Genomic DNA, 13899 nt, shown 5'->3' on the forward strand with positions numbered 1-13899 from the left:
CCCCTTCAGGCCCTGCAGGGGCTCTGAGCTCTCCCTGGAGCCTTCTCCTCTCCAGGTGAGCCCCCCCAGCCTGGCTGCAGCCCCTCTGGGCTCTCTGCTGTTCCTGCCGTGTCCCCAGGGCTGCAGGTGGGCTCTCACCTGGGCTCAGGGACAGAACCCCCTGTCCTGCTGGAAAGGCAGGGAGGACAAGAGGAGCTGGTGACAGCCCTGGGCAGCTCTGCATGGGGACACAATCCTTCCCACGCCCAGAGCGTTCCCTCCTCATCCTCACTCACCCTCAGGCCAGGCTGGTTTTTCAGTGCCTTTATTAGAATTTAAAGAGGTTTTTTTGTATTTTTTCCCCTTTCCGGGAGTGGGTGCGCAGCAGGAGGGAGGCAGGGAATGCAGGAGAGGATGAGGATGGTGTGTGGGATACCCCAATCCCCTGATGGGCACAGGAACTGACCTAAAGGCAGGAGCAGGCTGGGGTGCTGGTGTCACTGGTGGTTTTCCATCCAGCTGTGGGGCTGTAATTCCTAAACTCAATGTCAGTCGTGGTTCCAGGATCCCATCCTGGCTCTAGGGGTGACACTGGGCAGCTGTTCCTCACCTCTTCCATCGCCCAACCAAAACCCTGAGCTGCTGCTTGTCCCCTGGCCCGACCAGGGCTTTGTCCCTGCTGTGTCCCCTCAATCCCAAATCCCTGCTGTCAAGATCCCGGCTTGGCTGCCAGAAAGGCTCCCTGGTCCCCATGGAGAGCTGCTCTTCTGCTCATCCCAAAAATCAGGGTGAAACTGAGAATGCTGGGTGTCCCTCCCACTCCCTGGGCTCTTCTCTGCCTCATTCCCAAGGGTTGAACTCCAATTCCTGAGGGTTTTGCACCATTTCTCCAACTGGGCCGGGCCCAGGGGACCTGTGCATGTTGGAAAGGGGTAGAAATCCTGCAAAGGTTTTCATCCTCCCTCATCTTTTACCCACCTCTTGAGTATCCCTGTGGTGCCCTCTGGTGCCAAAAATGCCCTTAAAAAGCCTCTGCATTGTGGGGTTCACCCAGCCAAAAAAGATCCAGCCACTTCCCCCCAAATTAAATTAAAAGAATTAAACTTTCCCCTTCTCCCAAGCCCGGAATTTCTGCAGCCAGCTCCCTGTGGAGATTTGGGCTGGGGAAGCTCTGCCAATGGCCCAGGGAACCTTTGCTGATGGGAATTGGGTGCTGTGGGGTTCTGGAGTGGGTTTTGGGAGGCTCTGAAGCACGTGGGGGTTGTTTAATGCAGAAGCTGGGGCCGGGAGCAGGGCGTGTGTGGGAGTGTGTCCCTCTGGGAAGGCTGAGGGCGCTCAGGGCAGGGTCCAAGGCAGGGCTGGGGAGGGAAGGGGGGCCGTGGCTCCGTTTGGCAGCCACTAAAACCAGCAGGGCATCCACATGAAGGAGCCCAGGGCGGCGCCGGTGGCGGCCCCGGCCAGCAGCCCCAGCGCCATCTGGTCCCCGGAGACGCGGTAGGGATCCTCGCGCACGATGACGTGGGTCACCCCGGGAGCTGCGGGGGGAAAAGGGGGTGTCAGCAGTGGGGATGGCCTCAGCCACCCCTCCCCAGGGCCGGCAGGCCACCCACCTCCATACTGGGGGCCGTAGTGGCCGGAGCTGATGTAGGCGGCCTGGTGCGAGTCCAGGGGCACCGTCTGGTAGTAGTCGTCGTCGTAGGGGTCGTACACGTGCACCTGCAGCGGGTGGGGACGGTGGGCTCAGCTCCCTCTGGGGGGGATTGGGGCTCTGGGGTGGGCAATCACAGCGGCCCCAAGGGCTGGGGACAGCCTGTGCTCGGGCCAGCCTGACTCTGCCCCTTCCTTGTCACCTCGACGGTGTCCCTATTACCTTAACAGTGTCCCTATTACCTTAACAGTGTCCCTATTACCTTAACAGTGTCCCTGCCGCTTTGACAGTGTTCCAATCACCTTAATAGTGTCCCTGCCACCTTAACTTTGCTCCCATTCCCTTCACCTGTCACCTTAACTGTGCCTCTGTGACCTTAACTCTGCCCCAATTCCCCTTAACTGTGTCCCTATAACCAGAACATGGTCCCTGTCATCTTAGCTGTGTCCCTGTCACCTCAACTCTGCTCCTATTGCCTCTCTCTAACTGTCCCTGTCACCTTACTGTGTGCCCTTGTCACCTTAGCCGTGTTCCATCACATCAACTCGGCCCTCTTAATGGTGTCCCTGTCACCTTAACAATGTCCTGACCTGTGTCCCCATAACCCTGTGTCCCTGTCACCTTCACAGTGTCCTGAGTCCCTGTCACCTTAACTCTCCACCTGTCACCCTCCACCCGTGCTCTGTCACCTGCCATCAGTGGTGGCATCCCCTTCTTCTTCCCTGTGCCCTGAGGCTGCACTGTGGGTGTTGGGGAGCCCCCCAAGCTCAGGGTTGGGGTACCCTCTCTCTGCCCAAATCCCGTGCCAGGACGGTGTCCCTGCTCAGGGGACAAAGCCTCACCGGGGTGGATTTAGCCTCCAGCACGGCCATCTTCCAAGCACTGCAAATAAAAATGAGTTACTTATTTTTGGTGGGTGCTGGACTGGTGGCAGTTGTCCCTTTCCTCCCCACGGGGACCTGGATGTGGCACTGGTCTTTAATTCCCTGTTAAATGAGTGCTGGGCCAACAGCTGGATTGGGGATGTGCTGGGAGGTACCTGACACCACAGGGATGGGCACGGGGCAGTCCCTGGGGGTGGGCCTGGCTAAAACAAGGGCAGGCAGGAAAATGACACCTAAATTTGGGGGGAAGAACACATAATGGATGAATTTCCACTCAGCTGAGATCAAGCTCAGTTGATGAAGTTCTGCTTGGCATGTGTCCCTCCATCCAAGTTCAGCTGAATGTTTGCTACTGCTAACTTTTAAAATTCTTCTTTTAAAAAACATCAAATTTTATAATTTTTTAAAATTTAATTTATAAGTGTTTTTTAGAAATAAATAGAAGTGGAACAGTGCTAAAATGAGCAATTTGCCTCTAGCCAGTGAGGGCTTCACATTCAGACTTCTTATTTCCAAATAATGATGAAACCCTTCTCCTCAGTCAGGCCAAGAGGGGATTTCTTATCCACGAGGAGACTCCCCCATCAGGAGATGGACTGCTCAAAACCAGCTGCTTTTGGCTGTGGATTATTCAGTGAGAGCCCCAAATCTCCTCCTGCACCTTTTGCCCTGCAAGTGTCTTTGAGAACAGGGGGCCGGTTTGGCCAAGGGGAGCAGGCCGGGGCTCTCCTGCGGCCCGGGTCCCTTCCAGGCTGGGATAATTGGGATGGAGGAGTCGCTTACACGGCGTCGTCCTCGCTCTCGGCACACAGCGTGGTCTTGGAGCCGTCCCGCAGCACCACGGTCAGCAGGCACTCGCGGCTCCTCCCCTCGGGCGGCTGCACGTCTGCGAGGGAAGGGATGGAGGGATGGGGTGGGATCCAGCCTGGGCCAGGAGCAGTCCCACAGAGCTTCCCGGGCTGCACCTCCCTCCTGGCACAAGAGGAATGTGCCGTTCCCTGCCTGGATGGAAATTAGCGCTGCGTTTTGTTTTGGCTCCCTCTCCATGTGGAGGATGCTGTCAGGGTCTCACAGGGTGAAAGCCAGCACAAGGAATGAGCTGATGGGCAGAAACCTCCGCCCCCATGGCAGAAGGAACACGGAAGGGCAGCAAACTGCCAAAAATCTGCTCGAGGCCACGAGGCCGAGCTGTCTTTGCTTTGAACTTGCCGGAGCGCTCCCAAATTTTGTAGGGATGGGAGATGCTCATTGCTGGAGTGCAATCTTGGGCTCCAGCAAGAGCAAAATCTTCATTCCCTGAGGTTTGTGTGTGTTCCCCCTCTGAGGCTTGGCAGGAGCGTGTGGAGAGCACAGAGCTGTGGGATTGTGCTCCCACGGCTGCTCCCAGCCTCAGAAAGGCGCTTTGTGCGGCGGCGTGGGCTGCGGGGCCCGCCAAGCTGCTGCTTTGTTCCCTTGTTTGTGCGAGACGTGAGCGATGAGTCAGGGCCGTGGGATCCTGTTTGTTACAAGCACTAACCAGGAGGAGAGTTCCTTCCTCCTTCCTTCCTTGCTCCTTCCTTCCCTCCTTCCCCCAGGAAAAGCAATGGCAGAGACCATCCAGCAGCTCGTGGCTGGGAGTGAGGAGGGGTGAATGGGGCAGCCTGGGGTTATTAATGGGTTATTTTGGGGGTCTGCTGGATGTGCAGAGCTGGAGCCTCATTTAAGAGGGGTGCAGCCACACGTGGGGTGGGGCTGGGAAGGCAGGGGTGGGAGCGGGGGCTCGGCTCACCTTTGCACTCGCGGCCGATCCGCACGTCCCGGCAGCTGTACTTGATGTGGATCCGGCCGTCCATGTCCCGCTGCGTCTCGTCGTGGTAGTAAACCAGGCTGCCGTCCAGGTAGAGCACGAACCAGTTCCTCTTCCAGCGGCGCAGGATGGAGCCTGGTGGGACAGGGAGCAGCTGCAGGAGCCCAGCAGGGCCAGTGGGACGCGGCCAGCACACTCACAAGACTCCATCTCCTTCCCCACACTTGGATCCCTCCTGGGACACCTGTGCCTGGCACGAGCAGCCAGGGCAGCGTGAGCAGGTGGCTCTAAGTGGGAAAGGGCTGCCAAAAAAGCCATCAGGGCGCTGGGTGCTGGCCTGCCGAGGCTCGGGAGCGGATCCAGCCCCGGACACGGAGCCGTGTGTGCTCTCATGGCAGGCAGCCCCTCTCTCTCTGCGCTGACGCAAATCCGTGAGCGGCCGAGCCACAATCTCCCTGTGGATTACCCACACCCCACCTCTTCCCAGCAAACCTCCCCAGGTGTTTCTGGGGGGCTCCCAACCCGGGAAGCTCAAGGGTGGCACTTACTCTGGCGCCAAAGCCAACCGCTCTTCACCAGCGCCATGGCTGCTGCGGGCTTCTCCGGATCTGCTGGGATGGGAACAACAACGGGGGTGAAACAGCAGCTCCTGCCTCGCCCCCGCCTCTGGCCATGGCTCCCACCTCCCCACAGCCTCCGGGGCCGGCATTCACCCTCGCTGCTCCCGGTATTTCTGGGGGATGAGCTCAGCGCCCGAGTTAATCGGGGTTAGGCAGACGCGGGGTTTTGTCATGTGGGAAACGTGGTAGGGAGGCACTGCGGCCACCTTGCCTCCTGCCTTAATCTCATTGGGATTTAGGGATTATCGGCCTGGAGGTAAGGGCAGAAATCCGGGCCGTGTATGAAAGCAGGCAGTGCCTCCCCACAGCCCCAGTAACTTTCCATGCTGAACGACACCTCCACTTGTTTATTTTCCCTGCCTGGATGGAAATTAGTCCTTAATAAGGCCATGAAGTCATCGCTCCCCAGGTCCCCGAGCAGAGCCAACACCCGAGGGGCAGGCAGGAGCAATTCCCTGGCCGTGGCCCCTGTATCCCCCGTATCCACTGGGAATCCCAGCTCCCAGTGACGGGAGCTTGGCACCCTGGCATGGCCTCCAGGACCTCCCCACCAGCTCCGGGGGCACGGCAAGGCACAAACACCCCCCAGCAATCTGTGCCTGAACCCCTGAGCATCCAGCTCCCCGTGGAGTTCGCAGCCCTGCTGCCATCGCCCCTACTGCCACATCCCCGGGAAATCCCAGCCCGTGGATACCCCATACCCCCATCCCTTGGCACCCCCCTGTTCACTCACCCTCATCCCACTGTGCTCACAACCCTCGGTACCCACATCTGCTGCCCTCATCCCGCATCCCTGACATCTTCCCCCCTCCATACCCAAATTTTGTGGCCAAATTTCGTGGCACCGTTCCTCCCCCCCTCAGCCCCCTGAGCTCCGAGCCCCGTCCCCGCGGCAATGTCCCTGCCCCGTTGCCCATCCCCACTCCCCATCCCGGTCCCCCCGCGCATCCCTCACCGGGCGGAGGCGGCGGTGCCGCTGCGGGATGCGCTGCGCTCCGCTCCCGCCGCGGGCTCGGCTCTGCCCGCCCGCCCGCGCGGCTCGCCGGGAGCTGTAGTCCGGCACGGCCATCCCGGCGCTGCCCGCCGCCCAAAGCCCGCTGTGCGCACATCTAGCCCCGCTTTGCACAGATTTATTCCCGCTTTGCACAGGTTTATTCCCGCTTTGCACAGATTTAGCCCCATTTTCCCTCCATTTAGCCCCAAAAAGCCGCTGCCCGCCGGCGATGTCCGGGTTTATCCAGCCGCTCCCATCCTCTCTCCTCCAATGCCCCCTTTTCCCCCTTTCCATCCAGCAGTGCGGGTGCCCAGCCCGAATGTGAGAATCCGTGGTGGAGCTGCTGCCCCGCGCCGAGCTGGGCACAGGGAGCGATGCCCAAAATTCTCAGTTTTTTTCCTGAGGATGGCTCTGAGGAGGTGTTTCATGCCGAAATAAAGCAGGAAAAGTTTTAAGCACCCAAGCGCTCGTCTGAAATAAACTTCCGAGTGGAGTGAGGAATCCTCTGGGTTAAAATCAAAGCTTGTCCTGGGTTCTGCTGGAATTAGAACTGTCTTGGGCTGTGGGACACGAGGTTGGATTATTTGGGGAAGTCAAGACACAAATCAGGCGACAGCTGTAAATAAAAGATGTTTATTGAGCACATTGAACACTTTATTTATTTATATATATATATATATATATATATATATATATATATATATATATATGTTTTCTATTCCAGCACGTTTTTCAGTGTGAAGCCCTTTCCCCTCCTCTCCCACCATTGCTGGCTTTATTTCCTTTTTTAGAAGGAATTAAATTAATCCAGCAGCCTGCTGGATGATCCCAAAGGAGTCAAAAGGGAATCACCTCCTCAGCCAGCCCACATTCACAGCCTAGTGCATGGCTGTGGGGCTGCAAAACATCCTGGTGCTGCTGAATATTCCCAAAATCAGGGAAATTGTTTGGAAATCTGGCTGGCCCAGAGATTTTCTCCTGCCACAAGTCCAGAAAAAAGTTCCCTGAGGAAGGGATTTGGGCTGAAATTTGGATTTATCCACTGGCTTGGGCTTATCCACTGCCGCTCCATACAGACATTAATTGGAATTAATTGTTGTAAAACTTTTCCATTATGGTTTTCCTCTTGGGAAGGAAACAGTGCTGTTTTGGGATTTTGGGGGGGCTTTGTCTATTATTTTTTGTCAACTAGGGTGTGATTTTTTAAAATGTTAAATAGGATAAATTTGGGTGGAAATGGTGACCCAAAGAGCCAGGAAATGTTTTCCAGCCAGTGAAAGGAGAGGATTCCACGTGGGAATACACTCTCAGAAGAGCCAGATCCTGGATTCCCCCCGCCATTTTCCATAGCAATTGGGGGTTGTTTAATAAAATCCATGAACTTCGATGCCTCTGGTTTGTTTTTCCTCCAGCTCTGCCTGCTGGGGATCTCCCCCATCCCAGCCACAACCTGGCGTTTTGGGAATTCCCACGTCTTAGGAAATCCCTGTCTTCCACAGGGGGTCTCCCCAGGTTCCAGGGAGCTGTGGAGACGGGAGCTCGGGAGGTTCAGAGCTGAACGTGGGGACAGAATTTGCTGTTCCTGTCATCCCCACCATGGGGACGGGTGTGCACCTGGTTAAACACCCAAAAATCCCTGCGGAGCCTCCTTTTCCTGTAGCTGAGCGTGTCCCTTTGGAATCCTGCGGGAGAAATGCACAAGGACAGGCGTTCCCTCCGGCATGTTCATCCCGTCCCAGGGCAGGGATCAGACCCTGGGTACCCCGGTCCCCATTCCCCGATTTCCAGGGGAGGCGTCCCACACCCGCAGCTCACATCGCCCCCAAAACCAGCAGCAGCACACACGGAACCGCTGTTGTGAGGGATCTGGCGAGTGTCAGTCCCTGAGTGAGACCCACGGGTTTCTCCATCCCTTCCCAAACACTCCTGTCCTGCCCTGAGCAGCGTGAGGGGCGGCTGGGCCGTGAGGGCAGGGAGCCAGCGCTCCGTGAGGGCGGCGGGCACGGCCAGGCCCCGCCGCTCCCCGGTCCCCTCCGCTCCCGGCCCGCGGCCCTGCGCTCCCCAGGCGACCCGGGAAGGGTGTCCCGGAGCCGGGATCAGCTCGCGGATGGCCGTGGTGCCCCGCCCGGCACATCCCGGTGGGATTCTCGTCGCGGCCTTCTGCCTCCCATCAGCCTTTGCGCACTACAGCTCCCATCATGCATCGCTGAACTACAACTCCCGCCATGCCCGGTGGCCCTACCCCTGTCGTACTACACCTCCCAGCACGCCCCGCGCCCGTCCGGGCCCTGTCGCCTTATGTCCTTCCCCCGCCGGCCGCATGGACTACACTACCCATGACCCCCCGCGCGGAGCGGCCAGCGGCAGGCCGCGGCGGCGGGGCGCGGAGCGTGCCGGGAGCTGTAGTCCCCGCAGCGCCGGCGGCTGTAACGGTCCCGCTGGTGGTACTGCCCCCCCTACCCCCCCCATTCCCGGCTGGCGGCTGCGGGAGCAGCGGGAAGAGGAGGAGGAGGAGGAGGAGAGGGAGAGGGAGAGCTGCTGCACCGGCACAGGGGCCGCCGCCGCCCGAGCAGCCGCAGGTAAGGCGAGGGGAAGGCGAGGGGGGACAGCGGCGGGTGACAGCGGCGGGAACGGGGTGGCGGCGTGCGGGCACGGCGGGGATGGAGGGGGCTGCGCAGGGAGGGGGCGGCGGGGCAGCATCCCGCAGCCGCGGGCGGGGGCAGCGCGGAGCGGAGCCCCGGGGCGGGGGGAGCCCCTGATCCCCGTGTCCCCCGTGTCCCCCGAGTCCCCCCGGGCTGCTGCTGCCGCCGTGTCCCTGCAGAGCCCGATCTGCCCGGGGCTCTGCCGGGTGTCCCCTGTCCTATCCCCGGACCGCGCCGTGTGTCCCCGTCCATGCCCCGGCGCTGCCCCCAGCCCAGCCTGTTGCCCCCGAACCCGCTGTGCCCCCTTGGCACAGTCCCTGTCCCCCGTTCCAGGGCTGTGCCCCCGCTCCAGGCTCAGCCCGTGCCCGGGAGCCCCGCACGGGATGCCCGCGCTGGGGGTGCCCCCGGCATGGGCGAACCCCCCGAAATGTGCCCGGGGCACGTGGGGCCGGGAGGTGCGGGCACATCGCCGGCAACTCCGGGCTGAGCCCGTCCCGCAGCCCTGCGGGGGGAAACGGGGATAAAATGGGATAAAACGGGATAAAACGGGGATAAAATGGTTAAAGGCTGCGCGGAGCGGGGGGATGCCGGCGCGCAGCATCCACAGGAATGAAAGCAGGGACGTCCAGGTTGGGAAATGCAAGGCGGCGTTGAGATTCTCTGCCTGGATAAAATGCCTGTTCCGGTCGGGTTTTTATATGAAAATGTGGATTGTTCCCCCCCATTCCCTTTTTTTTAATAATGATTGCTCGCACGCTCTGTTGTTGGCATTGTGGCGTTGAGGGCAGCGAAGTCCATCGCTATATTGTGGGGGAATAATGCCAAAAAGGAGCTCGGTTCCAGTCCTTTATAGAAAGCAGGGGAGCCTGCAAGTATGGAAATGAAATAAATATTCATTAGCAGAAAGAGGTTTGCACCGGGTTGGGTTTTTGGGGGCGTTTTTGCCCCCTCACTGCACATGGTGATGGGATTTTGGGTTATGGTCTGTATTTCCATAGGCTGAATTTTATTTATTTGGTGCTCACTATTGTCAAGTGCAGAAAAATGAGCAGGTTGAGGGTATTTTTCCCCCCCTCTTCTGGACAAAGACATGTTGTGCTAAGCAGAAAGAAACCCCAGAAAGATTCTATTTCTGTTTTAATCAGAATATGATTTAAGATGCAGTGGTGTGTTTATTTTTGCTGCTAAATAGTGATGGAGGAAGTCAGAGCCTTTTTTGTGTGTGTGTGTGTTTTTTTAAAGGAATGTGAATGATGGAAACATCTTTAGGGAAACATTTTGCTGGACTTGATTGCATCAACTGCATTATTTCATAAAATGTGAGCTGTGAAGTGGTTGTTGATTAGAACTCAAATTGAGGAGCGATGTTGAGCAATGTAAAGAAAAAGGAAATTAGTATGAAGAGGCCAAATGCTTATTTTATTTTTTTTTCTCCAGTTCTTTCTGATTCTGAATTTTAACTGTTTCGTGGATTCTCCTGATCCTTATGGTTGAGTCTGTTTGAAAAAAAAACAACACAAACAACAATTATGATGTGTATATTTATTCTAGTTATACATACATAGTTATTAAAAGGACTGATATCAGCCAGCATTGTGTATTTTGCATTAAATTTGTGTTAAATCTGATTAACTTTTGTTCTCTAAGTTGCAAATACCAACTTACCCTGCTGTGCATCCCAACTTTTTATTTACCAAAGCAAATGTTGACGGTTTTTAGAAGGATTTTTTCCATCCCAAACCCTGTGCTTTACTTTAGGGAAGGTGGGATAATTGTTGCAGATGTTATTGTCCAGTTCTAGGGGGTTTGGAGTATATTCTTCAGCTGATTAAAATTGCTGGCTGTCACAAAGGGAGTACACTCTCAGGTATATTAGGACAGGTGGATATATATCCTCTGGAACAAAGGGACTGGGAGCAAAATGTGTTTGGAGTTTGAGGAAGTAATCTCCTTGAGTAAGGAATGCAACAGCTGAATTGCAGATAAATGGACATGGAATAACGTGGATACAGTGATTTAGGGAGAAATCTGTGGAGCTGCTCTCTGCCACCTGTCAAACTCCGTGCTGAGCCTGCACTGCAGCAGGGGAACGACCCAGGGGTGAAAATCTGCTGGATCAAGTGAAGTTCCCATGATCCGAGGGATAACGGGGAGGAGCAGGGCAGGCTGGGATGCTCTGGAGCAGCAGCTCAGTGGAAGGCTGCAGTACCCGCGCTGGGGGCACAATTGGGGTGATCATTGAATTGGGTGAAGCGGATCCTGTGCCGTGCCCAGCCCGAGGTGTGTTTGGGACCCGGGGCACTGCCTGCCCGTGGGGGCTTGGCAGGGAAGGGGGACACTGGGGTGTCACTGCCTGGCTCCAGGTGTGCTGGCACCCCACACCTTGCTGCTCCCTCCAGGAGCCCTGAGCGCATTGCCGGGGCTGTCAGGAGGGCAGCACGGCTTTGCTGTCCCCTCGGAGAACTCTCTGCTCCCTCAGCAGCTCCGTTTGTGTCCCAGCCCTGCCTCTGGGGCTGATGGCATCTGCAGAGGCCCCGGCTTCCCTTTCCGCAGAGCACGAGTGCTCCGTGTACTTTGTGTTTCCTCTGCGATTCCCAGAGCCTCTCCCTGTGCTCCTGCTCCTGCTCCCTCCTCCTCCTCATCTGCTGGGCTCACTTCTGCTGCTTAAAACGCATCACCTGCACTCCATAGCAATATTCAGTCAATATTCAGTCCACAGGAATATTTGCTGCTCAAAACCCGTCACTGCTCACCTGCACTCCATAGCAATATTCAGTCCACAGGAATATTTGCTGCTCAAAACCCCTCACTGCTCACCTGCAGTCCACAGCAATATTCAGTGTGGAATGACTGACTGGGAAACAGCTCCTGGCATGCTCTGTGGTATTTTCTTCCTGCTGCTTCCAAATTCCAACCCCTTGGTCCCTCTGGATGCTGCTGGGTTCTCGTGCCGTGCAGAAGATTTCTGTTTCAGTGACAACACATAAAATCCACCTGTCTGCTTTTTTACCTGTTGATGGCCTTTTAAATCTCTGAATTAAAAAAAAAAATACTGATTCTTGATCTGTGACTGTTTAAAAGTGGGAATGAATTTTTAGGAATTGTTTCCATGAGATCCAAATGCCAGCTGGACAGGCAGAGTTCTCCAGAGCTGTCTGTATTGTGTCACTTTCTTGTTCCTTCCACTCAGCTGAATCACTTTGTTCCTACCTTTGTGTCACAAACACTGATATCCCTAAATGTCAGTGGCAGGGCTGTGTTTATTTATGGAAATTCATGGAATCCCAGGAGGATTTGGATTGGGAGGGACCTTAAAGCCCATCCAGTGTCACCCTTGCCATGGGCAGGGACACCTTCCACTGTCCCAGGGTGCTCCAATGTCCAGCCTGGCCTTGGACATTCCAGGGATCCAAGGGCAGCCACAGCTTCCCTGGGCACCCTCCCAAGGGGAACTTTTTCCCAGTAAAATTTGTGTAAACCTGATTTTTGGAGAAAGTCAGGATGTGATTGCACTTCCTACTTGCCCACCTGGGCAGAGAGAGAGTAAAATCCGTGTAAAATCAATGTACAAACATGCCTATGATCTATATTTCATGTTATGCTCTGCTTTAACAGTGCTTTGTTGGGTGGATAATCCTGAGGTGGGGTTTTATGTTTGTTTTGGGCAGCAACAGTTGGGGATTTCTGGGATTTTCTTTTGCTGAGGACAGGTGTGCCATGGGCGTGTGAAGCAGCAATCCCAGACCCGTAACTGGGATCCCAGGCAGCAAAGATGCAGCTTTTGGATCTTTTTGGCAATTCCAGCATTTGCAGATCTGAAATTTGTGGGAGCTCTTTATTTTTAAGACCCACGTAGGGAAGGAGCTTCTGTTGATGATGACGGAGACTCACAGATTTTTTACAGCGTGAGTGGGACTCGGATAAATTTTCCAGAGCTCCTCTGGGTTTTGTTTACTATGGATGTGCAGAAAACCCTGAGCACTGCACAGGAATTTCAAGTGACTGTGCTTTCTGGGAGGCAAAAATAATAAAATAAAATGTGGGCCTGCTGACGCTCCCCAGCAAACCATTCAGGAGATTATCGTCATAGGATTTGTAAAAGCTGAATAAAACACAGCCCATTCCCCTCCTCTGGTTTGTGTTTGTGCTTCACCCTGTCTCCTCTTCCTCTCCTTGGCTGAAAGGGTCCTGTGGAAAAATGAGAATTTAGAGCAGAAAACTGGGGTTGGTGCAATAATTTCTCAATAGGAAGGCTGAAGCTGAAGTGTGTTTGTAGGCTGATGGGTTTTGCCTTCCTTGTCTCAGCAAGGGTTAGAGATTTGGGAGGATTATTGGAAACAAGCTTAGAGTATTTTATGAGAGGAAAAGTACTAAACTGGCAAAAAAAGAGAAAAAAGAATAGATGGCATCATGCCTGCTAGGCATGTCTAATTCTTTGATAAAATGGATAAAGATTGCAGACTGCAGCAGAAGTTAAAATAGACCATAACATCTCGGGGTCCGCAGGGTTTTTCCTTCTAATTTGCTGTAGAGCTTAATAAAAAAGATTTGCCTCTTTTATGGCATCAGGCTCTTTATCTGCCACAAATTAAAGCCCAGTGCTCGAGCTGCTGCTTTCTCTGCGCTTAGATAGCAGCTCCCTAAATTTGATAACGAGTGGGTTTTACCATCCTGAGTTTGCAAAATACATCCTGAGGAGCGGGGAGAAGTTTTGAGCATGGTCTTCTTTATCCCCATTTTCCATTCAGTTCTTTATATTTGGATTTATAGCCAATAATAACCCGCTTTTTAATGGACAAGGGGATTTTTGGGGTTATTTTAAACAAGGTTCTAAGAGTCCTTGGACAGACAGGTTCTAGAGGCTTTTCCCTGCTGAAAAGTATTTTGTGTGAAGCTCGTGAGCATTTAAAATGCAATTACTTTGGAATAGGTCCCTGTGTAAACATTTGGTTCTGTAGCAGTTTATTCTACAAATCATTTTCTTCAGTTTTCTGTGTATGGTGTCACTTAATGAGACTTTTAATGGCTTTTACAAAATTATGGCTTTCCACATATTTTTCCAGTTTGCTCTTGTATTGCCTTGCATTCACAACACAAGTTTTCAAGCCTTACAATGCAGTGCCATAAATTGGAGAGCTGGGTTCTTTTTCTCTACCAAATCCCAGCTGTTGAACTTTCTTGGATAGCTGGGTCTTCTAATATGGATTTGGGAGCGGAAGGAAATATTCCTTTGTGTAAGAAATGTTTCAAATTGGATCCTTTGGAAAAGCAAACAGCTTTGCCTGACAATCCCTATTTTCCGTAACATTGCCTTGCCTCTCACTGGTTTCACTCCTGTTGTTTAAA

The 13899-nt window shown here is 54.5% G+C and overlaps 2 protein-coding genes across 12 annotated transcripts in view; one reads left to right on the forward strand and one right to left on the reverse strand.

Annotated features, from left to right (window-relative positions):
* Window positions 1-288: 288 nt before the first annotated feature.
* PLEKHB1 (pleckstrin homology domain containing B1) lies at window positions 289-5971 on the reverse strand. 2 transcript variants are annotated; one of them, XM_074530867.1, is made up of 7 exons: window positions 5873-5971; window positions 4846-4905; window positions 4280-4432; window positions 3295-3397; window positions 2470-2509; window positions 1590-1695; window positions 289-1514 (listed from the first exon to the last, which is right to left on the reverse strand). In XM_074530867.1, exons 2-7 carry the CDS (start codon window positions 4880-4882, stop codon window positions 1378-1380), a joined length of 576 nt encoding a protein of 191 aa, XP_074386968.1. In that variant the 5' UTR covers window positions 4883-4905; window positions 5873-5971; the 3' UTR covers window positions 289-1377. The 2 variants fall into 2 exon arrangements, with proteins under 2 accessions (XP_074386968.1, XP_074386959.1); XM_074530858.1 differs by having other exon boundaries at window positions 4846-4908; window positions 5873-5968.
* A 2236-nt stretch (window positions 5972-8207) lies between these two features.
* Window positions 8208-13899, forward strand: part of FAM168A (family with sequence similarity 168 member A) — a 120405-nt gene continuing 114713 nt past the window's right edge. For 8 of the 10 annotated variants that reach the window (XR_012577544.1, XR_012577547.1, XR_012577551.1 and 5 more), the window contains exon 1: window positions 8323-8490. The gene's annotated coding sequence lies outside the window, so the exon portion shown is untranslated. Of the gene's footprint in view, window positions 8491-13899 lie in introns of all 10 variants that reach the window. The other 2 variants (XR_012577556.1, XM_074530801.1) reach the window with 2 other exon arrangements.

Source organism: Zonotrichia albicollis, chromosome 2 (genome assembly GCF_047830755.1).
Source record: "Zonotrichia albicollis isolate bZonAlb1 chromosome 2, bZonAlb1.hap1, whole genome shotgun sequence".
In the NCBI taxonomy this organism is placed as follows: domain Eukaryota; kingdom Metazoa; phylum Chordata; class Aves; order Passeriformes; family Passerellidae; genus Zonotrichia; species Zonotrichia albicollis.

Excerpts from the sequence above, each read along its gene's own strand:
- PLEKHB1 (XM_074530867.1), bottom strand. The coding sequence starts at position 4,882 with ATGGCGCTGGTGAAGAGCGGTTGGCTTTGGCGCCAGA. Across the intron at positions 4,433-4,845 it reads CGGTTGGCTTTGGCGCCAGA|GCTCCATCCTGCGCCGCTGG; the intron begins GTAAGTGCCACC and ends CTGTCCCACCAG. Across the intron at positions 2,510-3,294 it reads GAGAGCGAGGACGACGCCGT|TGCTTGGAAGATGGCCGTGC; the intron begins GTAAGCGACTCC and ends TTTTATTTGCAG.